This window comes from Fistularia commersonii, chromosome 29 (assembly GCF_037954325.1).
Source record: "Fistularia commersonii isolate RoL2024-O1a breed Wild chromosome 29, RoL_Fcom_v1.0, whole genome shotgun sequence".
Classification (NCBI taxonomy): Eukaryota; Metazoa; Chordata; class Actinopteri; order Syngnathiformes; family Fistulariidae; genus Fistularia; species Fistularia commersonii.
In genome coordinates, this window is record NC_141312.1 from 8,626,221 (window position 1) to 8,645,743 (window position 19,523).

Consider the following 19,523-nt stretch of genomic DNA (forward strand, 5'->3'; position numbering starts at 1 on the left):
ATATTGAGAGTTGATTTTGTAGACAGCAATAATTTAAAATCCTTGGCTTTGGATCTGGTCCAAAATGTTTAGAATAAGACTGGAATCAGCAATGTGGTACAGTTGATTAATACCTCCTGGTATAGTTTATAAGCAAAGTACAAACTTTTGTAGCCCACAGACTGTATTGCATTAAGAAATGCACTGCATATTTCGTTATTATATACTAAATATATTATACTCTATTCATACATACTTATATATATATATATATATATATACGTATGTCCACATTTGTATATATGTATATATAGATACACATGTATCTATATATACACACACACATATATATAATGTTGTTTAAAACATATATATAATGAGATGAGGCAGTACATTTAAATCACACATACACACATGCACACACACACACACACATATATATATATACATATATATATATATACACATACACACATACATATGTATGTATGATTTAAATGTATATATAAAGGTTTTGACAAATGAAACGAATACCAAATAAAACAACAACAAAATGAGCAAATGAATAAATACATATATACTACTTCAAATATAAGCCCTGCGCCAAAAAAAAACCCTAAGGATTTAACTCGTAATAAAAACAAAAGACATTGTTGTACGGTTGATTATTAAACATGGACTGTAGTTGGCAATTTCAGTATTCTGTTTTTGTTCTATTTAAAAAAAAAAAAAACATAACCTTTTTACATACTATTTGGCAATCCGTAAACCACTAAAAATTATTACATTAAGACAAAATGGGGAAGAAAAAAACACACTGTACAAAAAGAAAAAAAAAAAGGGATGTATGCATTCTTTGTATCTCACTATTTCTTTCGGGCATACAATTTTGTCCCTGTTAATTTAGGGCATCTTTTTCACGTTTTAGAAAATGCTTTTGTTTTCCCAAAGTCTGCCAGAGTCTTAAAACAATACAAAATGTATCCAAACTGTATGTGAAATAAAATCATTCACTGGAGGCCTTTTAGAAATTTGATGAAATACACTACTAGCATTGTGAAAAACAAATTGCCGACAAAAAAGAAATCATTGTTTTTTATGCTCTTTTTTTGCTCTCACATTTGTATGTTGCAATGAATATTAAGTCAAACCAGTTTTATTTGTGGGACACAACACATACATGTCTTTTGATGATTTTGCCTCACATCCATCGTCCTGCATTTAATGCCAATGAACCAAAAAAAATGAGGATCATGGGAAAAAAAAATGAGTTGAAAGAAAAGCTGTGGTCAAGTTCCAACAAAATATGTCAGCCACACAGTCACATTACTCTCATTCTTTCAAGTGTGTTCTAAATAACTGGGATGGGAATGTTGTCATTGCAAACTCACATGCAAAATTTGTCTCATGTAAAATATATGCATGCTAAATTCTTACAAAATTCATACATCCACAAAGTAATGCCTCTGACTCTACAATCTCACTAGCCATATCATGGACAGCTGCATCTGATTGGGAGAGGGATACAGGGCAGGTTCATTGTAAAGATTTTATTTATTTATCATTTCTAATTAATATTTTCAGTTTTTTTTTTAAATACCTGTTGGAAAGAATTCCATAACCCAGCTTCCACAAACTGTGAGCTCTCAGCTAAAGCTGGCAATGTGAGCAGCCCATCTAGTATCTCTATCCAAAAAACACTCACATTTCAAGGGCAAACTTTAAAAAGAAATCCAATGCACTGAGGCTTTATAAAAGACTACTTGGCGTTGATTTCTTCGTGCATTTGTGTGTTTATATCTGTGTGCGCGCGCACGTGCATGCGCGTGCTTCCGGTGGGCTCCAAATCTCAAGCAGCGCATCCATGCGTGCCAATGTTGCTTGTGTGTGTGTGTATCCGTATGTGAGCGGGTGATGAACTCCAGGCTCAGATGGTATCCCTATGAAAGAGAAAGAATAAGGCAGAATTAGTACAGGAAAAATAAGACTTGCTTATGTTGCTGCATGTTTGAAAAGCAGGAAAAGGTGCGGGAATCCACTTCATCCCGACAATCTCCTCCTGTAGAACTCTGGAATGCATCATAATATTCAAACATGCACCAATATGCATACCGACACCTACATATACAAACCTAAATCATCTCAAATCCACCCACATTCGCTAGCACGCAAGCACAAACACAAATTAAGATGATGTAACGGTGTGTGCTGGATCAATCCTGCTCTTAACGTTGGCATCTTTTCCATCCTGCCATCCTGGCAGAATTATTAGTATTGTTATTTTTTCTTTTTTTTTTGGATCCACTCAGTCTCTTGCTGCCAATGTTGTTCTCAAAGACCTTGCAAAATCATTTGGGAGCCTCCGCCAGGTAGTTCACACCTCCTCCTTCTCTGCCTGATATGTTAAAGCAGAAAACACTTTTTACAGCAATAATGGCTGATTTTTGCGAGACAACTTATATAGCGAATGAGAAAAAAACAAAATTGTGCTTTGGTTTGGACAGAATATGTAAGAGAGGGAAATGTACTTTTTCAATGGACTCTCACTGAGATAATACCACATGCTGTTTTCTGTTTGAATACACTAATTTGAAAGAAAAAAAAAACAAAACAAAATTATTTCTGACTTTGCTCAAGATGTTTGCTTGTCTGAAGGCAGTACAGTTAGGATTAAATAAATCATTTGGCTTCTGTACAGTCCTTTTCAAATACAGCACCATTATATGTATGTTTTAAACAACAATTTGCATAATGTTGTTTGTAGTTTTACTTTTCTCTCTTTATTCTCCTTAACTACCACAATATCAAATAATTTGTCCTGATAAAAACAGGAAATAAACCCTGATTAATGTATTTCAGTGTCAGTGCAGGAAACTCACTAAATTGTTTTCTGATAATTACTCTGGAAAACTATAATTGTGGTGAAGGGGAAAAAGAAAACTGATTATTTATCACTTGGGCTGATAAAAGTGATACTCAAAATAATGGCTAGGTTCACATAAATCTGCTACATTAGCATTTACACAATTGTAAGGGCTGTAAGTCCCACCCAATAGGACTCTTTGCCGTCTCAGTCCAAACAGACATCGATGGAAATTCATAGTATAAGTTAGCAGATATTCAAGGAATAAATAAATAAAGACCCGATTTAAGAAAAAGGGTAGTGCTTCCATTAAGACTGCATTGTGGGGACACAATAAATGAATGGTAGTATCAAAGTCAGTTTTATTGTCAATTTCGCCCCATGTACTGGACATAAATAGGAGTGGAAAAGATTTTTCTTAAAATCCCACGGTGACATATTTATTTATGTATGTATCGGCGGATAAACCAATTACCGGCAAACAACCGTAGCACTGAAAAAATGCTTGAATCGACTTCCGAAAAGAGGGAAGATATAACAGGACTGTCTCAGATAATGAGAATATTGTGATAAAGTTCTTTATCTTCTGTAATGCAATTACAAAAACAAAAATGTCAAACATTCTGGATTCATTACAAATCAACTGAAATATTGCTGGCCTTTTATTATTTTAATATTGCTGATTATGGCTTACATCTTAAGAAAACTGAAAAACTCACAAAATATTAGAATATCATGAAAAAGTATTTTTTGTTATTTTAATTGCATTACAGCAAACAAAGAACTTTATCACAATATTCTAATTTTCTGAGACAGCCCTGTATAAGATATAGCCCTCATTGTCTTGTACAAGAGAACATTGAGTCTGAAGAGGTTTCTAGTCAGCTGAAAAGCTTCTTCAGACAAGCCTTTGCTATTTATTTTATGTCACTAAAAAGCAAAATTGTTGTGAAATACCTGAGGCAGTTAGGTTTTCAAGAGGAATTACAATATGTAGAGTTGATGATGTATTGCCCTCATATCAAAGTGGGCAGTTTACATAATATTTACCATGGGCAAGATGGAGACCTGGAAAGCGTTGGAGAAGTGGATTTTGAGAATGTTTGTGATGAAAAAAGCGATGATGTTGAGAGGAGGAAAAATATTGACTGGGAGTAAAAGACGGGGTAATGGAAAGATTGCACAATACAGGCATATAACAATACTGTTGCATGTTAACAGTCGATCCTATAAGAGTTTGTAAATGTTCACATTTCTATAATTGAGTGTACCAATAAAATGTCCATGTATACAGCATGATATGTGAGAGATTCATTCATGCAGGCACACACAGACAAGATGACAAATGAGGATGAAGCTATTCCCGCGAGGCCACAGAGAGAGAAAAGATAGCTAGAGGATCGCTGTTTATATCGGTCTTGTTCACTCCCAGTCTGAGTGGCCTATAATTGAATGATCATTACACCAAAGTTATGGCAATGCTCTCATGGTTGAAAAAAGGAACTGAGCTGGAAACAGCATTTAGCGGTTTTGATTTATGAGGGACAATAGGCAAAGGGGTTTCTCAGCCCAAGTAATCTTATGTGCAATAAAGAGCAGCACGGCTTATCACCTCCTGTACCCACTCTGACACACTTACACCAGCCAGCCAGCCGGCAACCAGTCAGGCAACCAGCTGCGGCCCTTCATGGGTGGAAGTGTTTTGAGAAAATGTGTTTCCTTCATGTCTCACCGTGAATGGAGCTATTCATTAAAATAGCCTCCAGTTGGTGGGGCACCACTGCCATGGCACATTTACACACTCATTCGCCTGTATTCTCACAGAAGTAGACACGCACGCAAACCCACCTGCTCACACACTCACACAAACAGACATGCTCTTTTCTTCTGGTCCAGCTCATCTTTGCAGGAGGGCCTGCTATAATAAAAAGCCATGCCACAAAGAGAGAAAAAGGGGTCTGTTACATGCTTTCAGGCAGGGCCACTGCAGCTGTATATTTATCACTCTGGATTGAAACGAATTGAATTCTATTACCCGGATGGAGCGTTTGGGTTGAGGTGGATTCAACTCAGAATCAAAGGATGAACGGGCTGAACGGTAAATTGTTACTGTATGTGCTGAAGTATGAAGCATAACAAGGGATTGTGATTCACTGAAAACCTTTACTAAAGTTAATGTAGAATTTTTATTTTATTTATATTTTTAAGTAGTAAAACAACATTAAAAATGGTCCCAAAATTGAAAATGTAGGGGAGTAAGCACTTAGAGTTTATTTATACAGTGTCATTCACTGAAATAACATTACATCCAGCCAAAACTACAATTTGGATCTAAAGGTCGTAGACTGAATGAGGCAGCGGCTATTGATATGCAGTAGTGTACCACTGCGGAGCAAATTTAAATACATCGACTAGATGCACATTACAGGGAGGTGTTTTTGTTTGTTAGTTTTTTTTGCTCAAAAAAGTAATGAATACCAGAGTTAAGTATGATAATCTAAATACAAGTAGCTCCTTTCATCCCCTTACATTTCAACCAGTCAACTGCTTATGTAGAAACTTTTTTTCCCCCAGTAATTTAGTTTGCTCGGGTTACGTCTGCAAAAATGTTAGCCTCTATTTTAGGTTGATTTATGACAGGGTGGATAAAACACTTCCATTCCAAATCTGAGTAAGACGCCTATCAATAATCCCGACCATTCGGAACCTGACAGTGCATTCAGCCTAAAGCCGAGGTGTGCCATGGTACAGCCTTAAAAAGCCATATGGCTATATACAAGTATACAATATATTTGCTAGAACACACATTGTATTTTCCTGATATCATTCATAGTGTACTATATATTAAAGCAGAAACATCTACAGGCTGAGAATTGCAGCCCATTTGCACTGCACAGTGCCAGACACGTTGCAAAACACTGAATAACAAATGCAGTGCCTGCCAGTGAGCCTGCTGGTTGGTCTTGTATTGGAATTGTAACTTGAATACTCTATCAAGCTTGTGGCCAGTCAGCTGGCTCATTTAGGAAAGCCATATGGTAAATAATTAGCGTTGAAAGTGTAGGGGCGGATTGTGTGGCTGGTGAATAATATATGGGCTTTTAGGCTCGCAAACACGCACGCACTCACAAAAGAAAAATATGTAATAGCGACAGTTATATACTGTGCATTTCTATATTAACACAATGGCAAACAAATAGACAGACAAAGACGCAGCAAACAGGCCTCACACAAATTACAAATGTGCACTACGACCATTTTACAGCATAGTTTTAGTACTCAAGCAATTGTTGTACGATCTAAAATAGACATTAGGCGCTCGATGTGTCCTGATTCAGAGATTAAATACAAATATTTTTTGTGCAAATTTGAGGTCTATACCAAACAATTTGGGTTGCTTTGTCCATTTCAAGAATACATGAAATCTATTCCTCTAAAACTTAACAGCAGAAAAGGCAATGCTGCTGCCATTTGTTTTTAAAGAGCTTTAAGTCTAAAAATGTAGTGTACAATAAGTTATACATTGTATAGTAAACTTGCAGAATATGTGATAATTAAATTCAGGTATTTTCATTTGCAGAGGAAATAGTGGCACAAAAATAGACTACACAGCAAACAGCATCAAACACCCTCAAATGATACAACAAAAGTAATGTTATAGGTATATTTGTATGAGAAACATACTAACTACTCACCTGGACATCTCCATGGTGTCTTTGGTAAGATAGACAATCCAGTAGACCAGGTTGAATGCACCAAATGAAAGGGGAAAGAGAATGCGAGAGTATTTGTCGATAATACTTGTACCAGTGAGAACATTGTTAGCCGGTACTGCTGAGCCCTGTTGCAGGAAGGCCTGGGCGTTGACTGGTGGGTTTGGGAATGTTTTGGCTGGCCTTTCGAATAGCGGGGCCGAGTTCATCCTCTTCTTCAACATGCTACTAGGATCCACCTTGGAAATAAAGAGGAAAGGGATACAAAAAAAAAAAAAAAAACACAAGCGCAAACTCACATTAAAGAGAATATTACATTATGGAAAATAAGAGTATTAATAATGAAACTAGTGCTGTGCAGTTGTACCCACATTCATAAAATGATAATTTCTTATGTAAGGATGTTGATGTGGCAGTGCAAATTGGATCTGCATGTGGAAGGAAACATGTCATGACACTACATATGTGACGGGTTGAATTACTATATATTTACAAAACAAGGGAGAATTGAACAGCATGAATAAGTATATTATTGTCAAGAAATTATCCACAGTTTTTATTAATAAAATGTATAAATAAAGATATGAATTTAATAATTGCAAACCTCGTATTTGGCTTTTTGCATGCGGGAATTCGGTAAAAGAACCAGAACCATGGCTGTTTGCCTTAACAAAGGAAATCAATTAAGTTAATCTTTTGATTTCATGATTTCATTGAACCCATTCAATGTGGATTGATGCAAATGCAAGAAGCAAGCGAAACATGAGGGGACTGCAAACTGAATTGATTCATTTTGAAAATACAAACTTGAATTTAGCATATGCTTATTGGTTCATGGAATGTTAAAAAGATGAGGGTCAGAAAAATATCATATTTTTCCTGAAAAACAGCAAGAAAAAGACTGAAAGGCAAAGGAATAACTCAAAGAAAATACAAGTTTTACATGCACTGCCACAGAAATGAATAAAATGCATCCTCTTGATATTTCAATATTTCATTGTCTGATAATAAACAAACTGAGAAATTAATGAATGACTTAATGTCTATCACATCAGTTTCAATTTAATTTGCTAATTGCCAATGCATTTTCTGCAACCCTTAAATACTAGGATATCTTATCCTTAACTATATCTGACCGCTTCACAGCAAGTTTGTCTTGTCCTATATAATACGATCCATGACCAGGTCAACACAACCATCATCATGGTCATTAGTCTGTTGTCTGTGCCATAGGCTCCAGCTCATTGTGTGTATTGAGGCAGATTTGCAGTTTGATTGTGCATTTCAGGGCAATACTGAAACACGTGCACTTTGGTGGTTCTATCATTATGAGCATGATGATGACTAGCAAATGTAAGTCAACACCTTAAGGATTAGTAAGTGCAAAGGAATTTCTCGATGCCCCTAATTTCTTGTGGTGCATCATAGCCCATTTGGCATTGGACACCATTGGGTGGCTTCCCCAAATATGGTGACAGAACATTTCATACCAGTGAAGGTTGATGTCCTTTGTATGCATCGAGAATGGAACAGCATAAGGAGTTGTGATATGCTTAGTACTGTGGTCGTACTGTGAAGAAATGAGCATGCCTTCTTTTTACCAACCATATTTACTGCCACTGCTGCGTCGAACAGCCCCTGTGGCGAAAAGGCAAGCGGACTTGTGCATAAGTCCTCTCATTCCAGTAGACAGCCTCTCTCACCTGGACTCATGCCAGGCATCATCATACCCTCACATGTCCACCCCTGCCTTGCAGCTCTATGTAAACTTGACAGGAGAGACACTTGACTCCAGATGTGCAACTACCCTGACACTTACCAGCCACTGCAATGCTGCCTTATGGATGAATCTGGACAATAAAAATGGACAATAACGTATGTAGCCACTTGTAAGTGTTTTGAGGTGCCAGTTCACTACCAGTGGACTGAAACCCTAAATGGGGACGACAGTCCTGTAGAGATTTGACTGCTTCAATGGCACGAGAATCACACTAAAAGTAGGTCTCTACTCCTGACCCCAGTGGATTAAGGACAAGGGGATACATACATGTGACTTTCAACAGCATTCTAAGAGCTCACTGGAGAAAGTCCAGCAGGGTCAAGCTTAAGGAAAGGATTCTGACACACCCTGCCTCATGTCAGCTATTTCAGAATGGTCACATTCCAGTAACCTTTGACTGCATACATAGTATCATAGGAAGTGAATACATGTAGCTAATACATTCGTGAGTACTGGTATCAGGAATTGGAATACTTTGATTGTATGCGGCGACTTGGCAGTATTTTGTGTTCCATATTTTAGTGAGATGGCTTTGGCATGTCCTTATTTAAAATCAAGAGCAGCACCAGGACATCTGGCCCATCTACCCTGACTAACACTACCTTTGCTGCTGCATCCTGAAGCATACTTTTTTGGTAGTGGTATGTGAGGTCTTGTACTGTAGTTTCTCTCTCCACTCCTTCAATGAGGAGACTTGATAAAACTGATCAGCATGTGTTGAAAATGCAGGGACGGAGAATGTAATCCATTTAAAGGACACTGTGGATGTAGCCACCCTAAAAACTAGAAGAACGACAGGAGCTTCTTTGAAATTGGCATGTTCAAGAAGAGCTTTTCGTGAAACTGCCTGAAATTTCAAACACTATTTATGTGCCCTTTATTTACACCAGCAATGCCAACCTTTGTTGGTTCCAATTTTCTTTCTTCAGACATAGGAACACAACCAGTAGGGACTCCATAAACAAATGAAAAAGAATAGATAAATAAATAAAGACATTGAAACTGAAAATTGCCCATTGGCTCATGGCAGACTAAAGTAGAAGAAAATGGGTCAGAAAAAATTCTGTGTAGTATTAAATTAAATTAAATTAAATTAAATTAAATTAAATTAAATTAAATTAAATTAAATTAAATTAAATTAAATTAAATGGATAGCTCTTATGCCTCATACCCAAAAGGACCCTGGTTTGGGACCTTTCTGTATGGAGTTCACATGTTCTCCCCAAGTCTGCTCCCAGGTTCTACAATCCTCCCACAATTCAAAAACATGCAGATGGTCTATTGGAAATTTTCCAGATGTGTGAATGGTTGTGTTTTCTATTCTATATGTGGATCTGCAACCAACTAATGGTCCAGCCATTCACCACATGCCTTATACATCAAATGTATTTATTTTTGATATTGATATAGTTGATATTGATGTGTTCAGTTCAAATCATTCAGTCCTGGTGGAGACAAGGGTAAACTGGAAGAGATGCACAGAGTAGATATCATAATCACAATTCTTTGAAAGTTTCTAGATTTTTCAATGTGAATCATTGTGTCTAAAATTCTTCTGACAGAACCCCGAAATACAATGGAGTTTGTGTGGCTTGCAGGGACAATGCATCTAATTTAACACCAATGTCATTTGAGAATATTAAAAGGCATGCTTGGTTATTTGGCAGTCACATTCCAGCGGGATCTTCTTCTGTTCTCCGTGTAGATTGCTCTGGATTTTAACAAACCTATTTGGCCCTGGACGGATTGTTACTTATTACTGAACGTGTGGTCTAAGTTTAGGTTTGGGAAAAAGAGTGTTGCAGTGGGTGGAAACCATATGTGATTACTTTTTTTCTGAATATTTTACTGTACGTGTGTAGGTGTGAGAGTGAAATACGGTAACAATTACTGTCTAATGCCAATACGTCTGGCAGTGGAATGAGATCATGGAGGTATACCTGTGTGGGTGTTGAGTGAGTGCATTAAATATTTTGGATGATTACTTGAATATGGATATGTATGTAAATGCAGGCAGCCTTTTTATAGCAAAATATGTAAAATAAGGGCACAACAAACCCAGACATGTGTTACAACGCAGGATTTTGATGTAATTAAACTTGGAATGTAAGTAAATTCAATTTGGGAAGCTCAAAAATAATAAAAAAATATATACAATGATTCTACTACAATGTTTGTGAAGATTCTTAGTCATCCAGGCCATGGTATTTGTCATTTAATCTTGCCAGATGAGATGTGAAATGTCTAGAAAAAATGATCTAGTCCAGTTCCCACAGCAAGCTGAAAATGCCAATTTAATCTAATGATTTATCAGGATTAATTGATTGACGATTAATTGAGTAATTGCTTTCCCTACTCAAAAAGGCTGGTTGTTTCTGATTAACCATCCTGAATTTGTGGCCCCAATAGAACCCCTGAGGTTACACTGGGTTATTAAGTGTTAACCGTACATTGTATGATACAAACTCCGTTAGATTTATTTGAGACCACGTGTGACTTTAGGCACAAAACTTGTAGTTTCACTTAACCCACAGTGGTTGTTCTTGTGGACATTGTAACTCAAAGAGAAGTTGAAATTCAAAATCAGAAAAAAAAATGGAATATTTTTGAAAGAGGAAATTAAGAAAAAGGATTGTCTTCTTCTCTGGAAAGGACTTCTATGTTTACTTGCATTTCACAAAAACAGTCTTTTCTTCTGATCAACGTCTTCATTAATATTAATAGGTCAGACACCATCACCATAGTGACACAATTTGAAATGGTCATTGTAAACAGGTAAGAGGAATCTTTCAGCTGAGGCATTTCAATTGAACCACCATATCATACAATTGGGAATCTTGGCTGACAAAAAGACATCTATATTTATTTTTGAATAGAAGCTTTATAAACGTCATGGATATAACCTGTTAAACTGCAAGGCCGCTCCACATCGTTAATGCCATTAGCTCTGTTTTTTTGAACAAAATAACAACATATCTGGTCATCTTGACGCAAACTACCAAATAAATTAGGGTTGTATATGATGTTGTATTAACCATCCACAGTGTTTTCCCCACAATATTCAGGACAATTGCAGTGTTGAAAGTTTATCAAAGAACTTGAAATGTCTTTACATTAGATATTTAGCTATATCTATTTTCTAAAAAAAATTGTAAGGTTACATTCTCAGCTGTTGAAAACAGCATCGGCCCTTTTTTTCCCTCCACGCTGCTTCAGCATCATTGAGCACTGTGGTCATTTTAATATTCCACTCGACATACATGGCCAGTATAATAGCGATATTCTGCTGTTATATCCGGGTCCTCACCCTCTGATGTCACAGACATTTGTATTTGAATAGTGACAAAAGAATTATTTTGAAATGACACCCATTACACTCTTCTCAAGTCATTCTGCCTCAGTATCTACCTCCCTGAGGCTGATTCTATGAATGTGCAGAAATAAGTCTGTGATATCCGTTGAGGAATTTGAGAAACTGCCCCGGGGCAGCAATACATGTATGTACTTTGTTAACATATTCCCCTTTGTTTGGGAAACAATAATTTATCATAATTACCGGGATTTGAAGACGATGTGAAAAACCTTTCATTATCAGAAACGTCACAATTTAATCAGGTCATCTCCTAACCCAGGGACTGATCACGGATCCAATGATTGTCAGCACCTTTTGTTCTGCGGGAAAATAAAGGCTCCTTCCTTCGACCCACACCTCTCTGTTTTTCCTCCCACTGATGTTTTATTTTTCTGCTAATTTCCATAATGCACCACCTACTCACACACAAGAGACAATACCCAAGCAGAGAAAAAAATCTTTCCTTAATGCTAAGCATAGTATATTTGATTCATGAAAGGAACCACAGGTCTTGTGTTGTCCTTTCCTTCATATGTATGACTCTACCTAACAGTAATAACAGGTCAGATTTTTTTTTTTTAAATTGTGATTAGAGAATGGCTACCTCTATTCCCTGTGATACACTATTGTCTTTTTTCCTCTCCACTTTGTAATGTAGTCTTCACTCCTACATATTTGGTGAAAGCAGTCATTTTCGATGATGCATCCCTCCCACTCTGTCTTTCTCTCAGAGCAACTCTCACACCCACAACAGCGAAACAAACCACGCTGACCCATCACATACATCTCTCCATCTTGCTCCACAGGGGTGGACTATGCCGGCTTTCTCAGCCCCCACCCTGCATCAGTGTGGTGACTGCCCTCTTTCTTGTGAGCCTGCAGTGATCTGCTGGATATTCCCTTAATCTATGGCTCTTACATAATCTGTAGCAACATCATTCAGAGAGCCACTGGCTGTCCCCTCATGTCACTGTCTGTGGTTATCATAGAGTAACAGGGCAAGACAGGAATACAAAAAGGAAGGATGATAGATACAGTATATATATGATGTATAATGTATACTATATGATAGATAGATAGATAGATAGATAGATAGATAGATAGATAGATAGATAGATAGATAGATAGATAGATAGATAGATAGATAGATAGATAGATAGATAGATAGATAGATAGATAGATAGATAGATAGGCCAGTGGACAAAAGAAACAAACAAAAAAAAAATCAATAATAATTTGCCTAAAATATATCAAACTGGGAGTCTTCAAATAAAGATGCTGTATTTAAAACATGAAATCACTTGAGATCAATACTATACAAAGGTATAATGCTCTAGATGGAGACATTTTAAGGTGAGCATCTTGCATCTATTCACAAGATACTAAAAATATAAAATTACATGCATATATTTTAATGAATGAAATAAACATGTGACTTAAGTAAACAATAAAGTCCCTGTTTCTTGTGCACCAGCTATATGGATTACGTGAGAAGGCTTCGGACTAAAGAGAGTATATTATTTAATTTAAATTAAATAAGACTTGCATGTTTCTGCAATCTGAAATAGTGAAAAAGATTCAACCAAAATCAGTAACCAAGTAAATTAACTTCATCAATGATATCACCTCAGAAGTTATCATGTGGCGTGTGAAATATTATTATGGAATCTTCTTTTTCTTTTGCTCTTTCTAATTTATTCATTTATTTATTTTAGGCTGCAAACAGCTGACAGTTTTGCCAATCTGTGTTTGGTGGCATTCATTTTTAACAGTCATTTTCAACAGAGTATATGTGGCGTTACTTTTTAGCTTTGATTTAATCCCACCATATTGTATAATGTAATGTGTATACTTAAGTTATATACACATTGTCTCTAATTGTATATATTCAAGTTCTATGAAAACGCAAATTCACTTGTACACTAAAAAAAAATGTAAAAAAGTAAAAATACAATGAAATGTTATGACTACAGAAGAACATATCTTTGTTTCATACACCTAACTGTGGACTAAAGTAGTTTTACTTTCTTTAACAGGAAAACATTTATTTAGGGGAGAAAAGATAGATTACATAAACATATCCCATCTAATAGTGAGCTTTAGGGGATGTGTTGTAAAATGGTCTCCTCTTATATACCACCTTTCACACCTTGCGGTTTCAAAGCGCTTTACAAAAGCATTCACCCATTCGCTCTCACACAAAAGATAGCAGAGCTGCCTTTCAAAGTGATAACCAGGACATCAGAACAACTTGGGGTTCAGGATTGCGCACAAGGGTACTGCAGCATGCATACAGGAGGGGCCACGAATTGAACTCCCGAGTTTATGATTAAAGGGGTGCCTGCTCTACCAATTGAGCCACAACTGCCCCTAAGCCAGTTAATTAAATTTGCATTTTTGGTTAGTCAAAGGTCAGAGGCATGATGACTTTATAACATATTTTGTGCATCTATCATATCTTGTGGAGTAATTACTCTGTGGTATCTCAAGGAAATCCCTCCACTTTTGTCAAGAACTTTTGTTAAGACTAAAGGATGAACTCATTAGATGTTGCCACTCAAAGGTCAGGGTCATTGTGACAGCATAAAACATAGTCTAACCATAAATAGAGAATCTAGACATCACTCATTATATCATTTGATGTTTGATAGCACTACTATATTAGATGATGATATATTGCATCTGAAAAGTCCAGAGGTCATATTCAGTGTATCCAGCAACTTTTCCCCTTAGAAAAATATTCGACACCACAACTTTTTAACACTTTGATGCCATAAACTCTTGATGGGGTTTAGTCATCCATTATCTATGCCAATTATCATGCAAAGGATAACAGAGAGTGGCAGCCAGTTCCAACCACAAGATTGGGTAAGAGAGACAGTAACAATTCAAGTGCAGGGCTTCAAACTATTAGCATAATTTTACAATTACTTTGAGGGACAACATTGAGGGAATCTCTATTCAGCAATGCCTGCATGTATTAGGGGCCAAGAGGGAACCAAAAACAGACAAATAAACCATTTGAGCACAAGCTGACTATGCAAATGATATTGTCAACCATGTCCAGCCGTGATCAGTTTCATTTAACCAAAAAACACAATAGATTGCCTTGAAGTCATCACAACATGCAGTATAATATATGGATTAGAGATGCCAACTGGACTGACATAGTAGATCTACATATAATTCTAATGAACAAAAAAATGTAATAAGATATCTCTAACATCAGACAATTCAAGGTTCTTAAAATAAGTAACACACAAAACTTCAAGTTTACTACTTCAATTAGAAGATATTTGTCAAGTGTGAAACACCAAGTTGGACTTACTGTTGATGCATCTCCATCATTTCCGGTGGCTGTAGCTGGAGTTGCAGCTGCAGCTGCTGCCTCTTGAGCCGCCGCCTTCATGGCTGCCGCCTTCCGTAGCTCCCTGTTGGCCTGCAGGGTGGAGAAGTAGTTGACAGCCGCAAACTCAATTAGGGCAGAGAAGACAAAGGCGAAGCAAACGGCGATGAACCAATCCATCGCTGTGGCATAAGAGACTTTGGGGAGGGAGTGGCGGGCACTGATGCTGAGTGTTGTCATGGTCAAGACTGTCGTGATACCTGCATACAGGGAAGAGGCACAGATTAAGAGTTTTCCCTAACTTAATATTTTTACAAAGTCAATTACATCTTCTTTATTCTACTATGTTAAACAACCAGAGCAGGTTTCCTGTGGGGTAGGCTGTCTTTGGCAGGGCTGCCCAGACCACATTAAATATTCACATTTGTCCCGTACTAGGAACAACAAAAATCTGATATGATGGCACCGAGGTGCCGTCATCCAGTAGAATAAGTGAAATAATGGTCAAATAAGCACAGAGTTCAGATAAATGTGTCCTCATGGCGTGGTAAACAGGTTACATTTTGGTGCAGTGAGTTGACAGGCATTTGGGAATGTAATTCAGAACTGTTATGCGTGACATAGTCTTGTATGACAAAGCCTTTATTATTGCTGCTGTAAGCCAGCAGTGGTTACAACAGCAATTTTGAATCAAATCATCTTTATTCAACTTAAGAGTGGGATAAAAGGCCATGTCCAAAGAGTCAAAACATTGCAAAGACAACAGCCAGAACTTTAGCATTTTTTGTTTGGTTTTGTTTTCTGCTTTTACTGTAAATGAGGCCCAATGTTGAGCATTGTATCATGTTCTAATTGTACATCTACCTGTAATACTTGTAATACTTTACACTGTCTTAACAAAAGCATAAATGATTGATTTCAGCAGAAAAAAGACCAGAATGAGGAAGCAATGTTCAAATATTTATTCATCCATCTATCCATATATCTATCATCTCTTTATTTTTTGACTAATTACTTCATTTAGCTTTTTGAAAATCACTTCTGCAAAACAACATTTGTCATTTCTTAACATTCCTGCAAATTGTGTGTCAACAGTGCAAAAATGTGTTGCTGTAGCTCATTATAAATGTTCATATTTTAACATCCAAATCAACAATGAATATCAAGACAAACAAACAAATACAAAGCTAAGAAAAAATAATATATTTGTTTTCTTTTAAAATAGACTTTTAATATTGCAAATATGTCCCTTTATTTCATTCTCTTCTTTTTTTTAATAAATCAGCCCATATAATATATATAACTGTCCACATACTAGTAACTCAAATACTGAAAAGAACACATATTTTAGTGGCTACTCAATTACACTATTCCAGCGTCATCAAGCCAAAGCGTTCAGAAAAATACAGGCTACAGACACATTAATTCCAATGCTTTTTACTAAATGTACTGCAGTAAAACACATTTTCAGCACATCACTCTAGCACTGGAAATTAATAATTCTCAAACCAGAACAATGTCCACCGATGGTTAATCAGTGCTGGCAGTCTCAAGCTCAAGGACAAGTTATATGGATGGCAAAGGGGTGGGAAGGAAGCCCGTCAGGGTAGGAAGCAAAGGCAAGAGGCAATAGAGAGGAAGAAAGTAAGTGTGTGGGAGGGAGGGGGATGAAGTAAAAAGACAGGATAGAAATGCAATGCTTGGGGCAATTATGGACTTTTATAGGAAAAGCAAGGTACAAATTAGGCCACTCAATTAAGTCTGTGAGACTTGTGCTCAAGGGACTTTAAGCTTTTAGAGGTTCTTGACAATCCAGCACACAACATACTATGGCTTAATGTACTGCCAGTGTGGAGCACACTCATTTTGCAGCTCCTCTCCTCTCCACTGTTCTCTCTCTTCCCTTCTCTTCTCTTCTCCTCTCTTCTCTTCTCTTCTCTTCTCTTCTCTTCTCTTCTCTTCTCTTCTCTTCTCTTCTCTTCTCTTCTCTTCTCTTCTCTCCTTTCCTCATCTCTTACCTCCTCTCCTCTCCTCTTATATCCTCACTGCACTCATTCCAGACACAATGTATAATGCTCAGCAAACACTGAGTTCAACCAAAACTTAAATAAAGAAACATGCTAAAACTTAAAAAAAACAACAACATAGTTTCTATTGATGTTGTTCATTTGTTTGTTTTTTTTGTTTTTTTTTGTGTGTTTAGCAAAAATCAATCATTAACTGAAATAGAGAAAGCAGGTGAAGTTGAGTTAATGATATGTCACAGATGTATGTTTATGTGGGGACTTAACTTCTGTGTTTACAGTGATTAAGATAATAATCTATGCTCTGAAGAAGAGTTGTTACAGCTTTGTCTCAATCCCAAATGCAAGAGCAGACTATAGAGTCAAAAAACGACAGCTTGGGCTTACTGGGATCCAACATTTGTGGACTTAAATAACCAATAAAAAAAGGATATGAATATTTACACTTTCACACACAATTTCTTTACTTTGCTCCCCCCTTCCAGTCTCTCTCCCTCTCTGTCTTTCCTCAGTGTCTGTCATCCTTTCTCCTCCTGAGGCGAGAGCTTGGTGACAACTGTAGCGTAATGTAATGTGAGCAAGCGGAACCTGTGAGTGCTCAGAAGCGGGCCAAGTAAACATCCTCCCCCTCTCAGGCCTTGCATGACCAATTTCAGAGAGGACATTTATTCCCAATTAATTCAGCTCAACCACAGTGGATGAGGCGCTCAGATAATGATTAAAAGTTAAAGCATGTGTTTGTCTTTGCCCTCCTGCGAAAAAAGGTTTGCATTGAAGACCGCTTGTCATTTGAGTATGTAACAAATGTTGAAAAGTACAATCACTCAAAGTTTATAAAATTAGACTTGCAGGGGGTCAAAAAATGAGTGGCAAGTCAATAAATCCAGAGAATTTCTGTTTGACTTTTGGATACTTCTCCCATTTCAAATGTTTTACGAGATGAAAGACTGGAGAAAACAAGGTGTTTTCCCAACAACCTAGGTGAATTGTGATTGTCACTTTATGCATGTTGTTATAATTATCATTAACTGTTTGTTTTTAGCATAGTGCCTATTTAGGTGTGATAGATTTTCAAAGATCCAATCTAATACTGGTAAGAATTTCTTATCCTGAACATAACTTTCAACCCCAGAACCTTGCCTTCAGTTTATATTGCTCTCCTCATGGAAACCACCTGCAATCTTCTGCTTCGAAACCAATTTGGCACATCACTTGAATGGAGTTGGAAGAAATCTTACCGAACACGGTCCGAGCGGGAACTGATTCCTTATTGATCCAGAAGGAGACTTGGGCCAGGATTACAGTCATAATACAGGGAATGTATGTCTGAATCAGAAAAAAGCCCATTTTCCTCTGCAGATGAAAGTGGACAGTCATGATGACATATTCACCTGAGAGGGGAGACACCAATGACATGTTTGTTTTCTACTGGCGGCACATCATCATTTTATGTACATAATCAGCCTCCAGGAAATCCTGATACTTGTGGGATAATGCTTTCTTGTAACTCATCGCAAACTTACAAAATGCTTCAGCTCACCTGTATTGGATTTTAACCGTTCACTTGACACAGTCTGCCCAATGAGGTCGTACTGCAAGAGACTGGATGATTCCTGTGGCACCTCAACAGAAGAGAGAGGACCTTTCTTCCAAGTGTACACAATTTCACTGATGGGGTAAGCATCTAGAAGAAATGGATGAAGAGCTGTGTTTCAGTCATGTTTCTAAAACTGATAAAAAGAAGTTGCTTATCTCAAACGACAAAGGCAAATGAATTGTTCAAAGGCTAATGCACGAGGTTTAATGTACGGCTGTTTACTGCTAAATGGTCTGAACTTGTATAGCAGTTTCACACCTTGCAGTCTCAAAGCGCTTTACACTTGATCAAAATCACCCATTCACACACAGACTCACATAGCAGTGGCAGCATAAAAGAATCACGCTTGACGATTCAGATCATGTTCACTTTAAAATTTAAACTCTCACAGATTTGATCTTCCATCACACTTGGTAGACCCTGGGTTTAAGACATATTTTCACACAAATATATAGCATATTGGACATTACAGCTTGAAATCCCAGAAGCCATCCTGCCAGTTCCTACCAGGAATAGCGATCACTTGAAAATGACACCATCTGTCAGACTAGAGAGGCTTAAACAAAAACAAACTCACAACTCCCAAACTTGAGTGGGCAGGCATGGCCATCCATTGGGAAGTTCATCAGACGCATGGGGCACTCGGCGTTTATTGTTAATCTGTAAGAATGGACAGCGGTTGAAATATATTTTTGACTCAAATTTTGATGTACCAGTTTTGGATTCATTCAATACAATCACAAAACAAAACAATGTAAATGGGACAGGTAATCACAGTCCAAGTACGTGCCATTGATTTTGTGCTATATTTGGGCCATATATCCTAACTTATTTACTCAGAAAACCATATAACCTTACTTCTTACAGTG

The 19,523-nt window shown here is 37.1% G+C and overlaps 1 protein-coding gene across 2 annotated transcripts in view; it reads right to left on the minus strand.

The window, feature by feature from the left end:
* Positions 1–684: 684 nt before the first annotated feature.
* Positions 685–19,523, minus strand: part of gabra6b (gamma-aminobutyric acid type A receptor subunit alpha6b) — a 39,193-nt gene continuing 20,354 nt past the window's right edge. For both annotated transcript variants that reach the window (XM_086177388.1, XM_086177389.1), the window contains exons 5-10: positions 19,232–19,314; positions 18,598–18,741; positions 18,296–18,448; positions 15,016–15,293; positions 6,538–6,794; positions 685–1,919 (exon numbers count right to left, since the gene is read on the minus strand). In XM_086177388.1, coding sequence (XP_086033514.1) covers positions 1,907–1,919; positions 6,538–6,794; positions 15,016–15,293; positions 18,296–18,448; positions 18,598–18,741; positions 19,232–19,314 — 928 coding nt within the window. In that variant the 3' untranslated portion in view covers positions 685–1,906. The remainder of the gene's footprint in view (positions 1,920–6,537; positions 6,795–15,015; positions 15,294–18,295; positions 18,449–18,597; positions 18,742–19,231; positions 19,315–19,523) is intronic.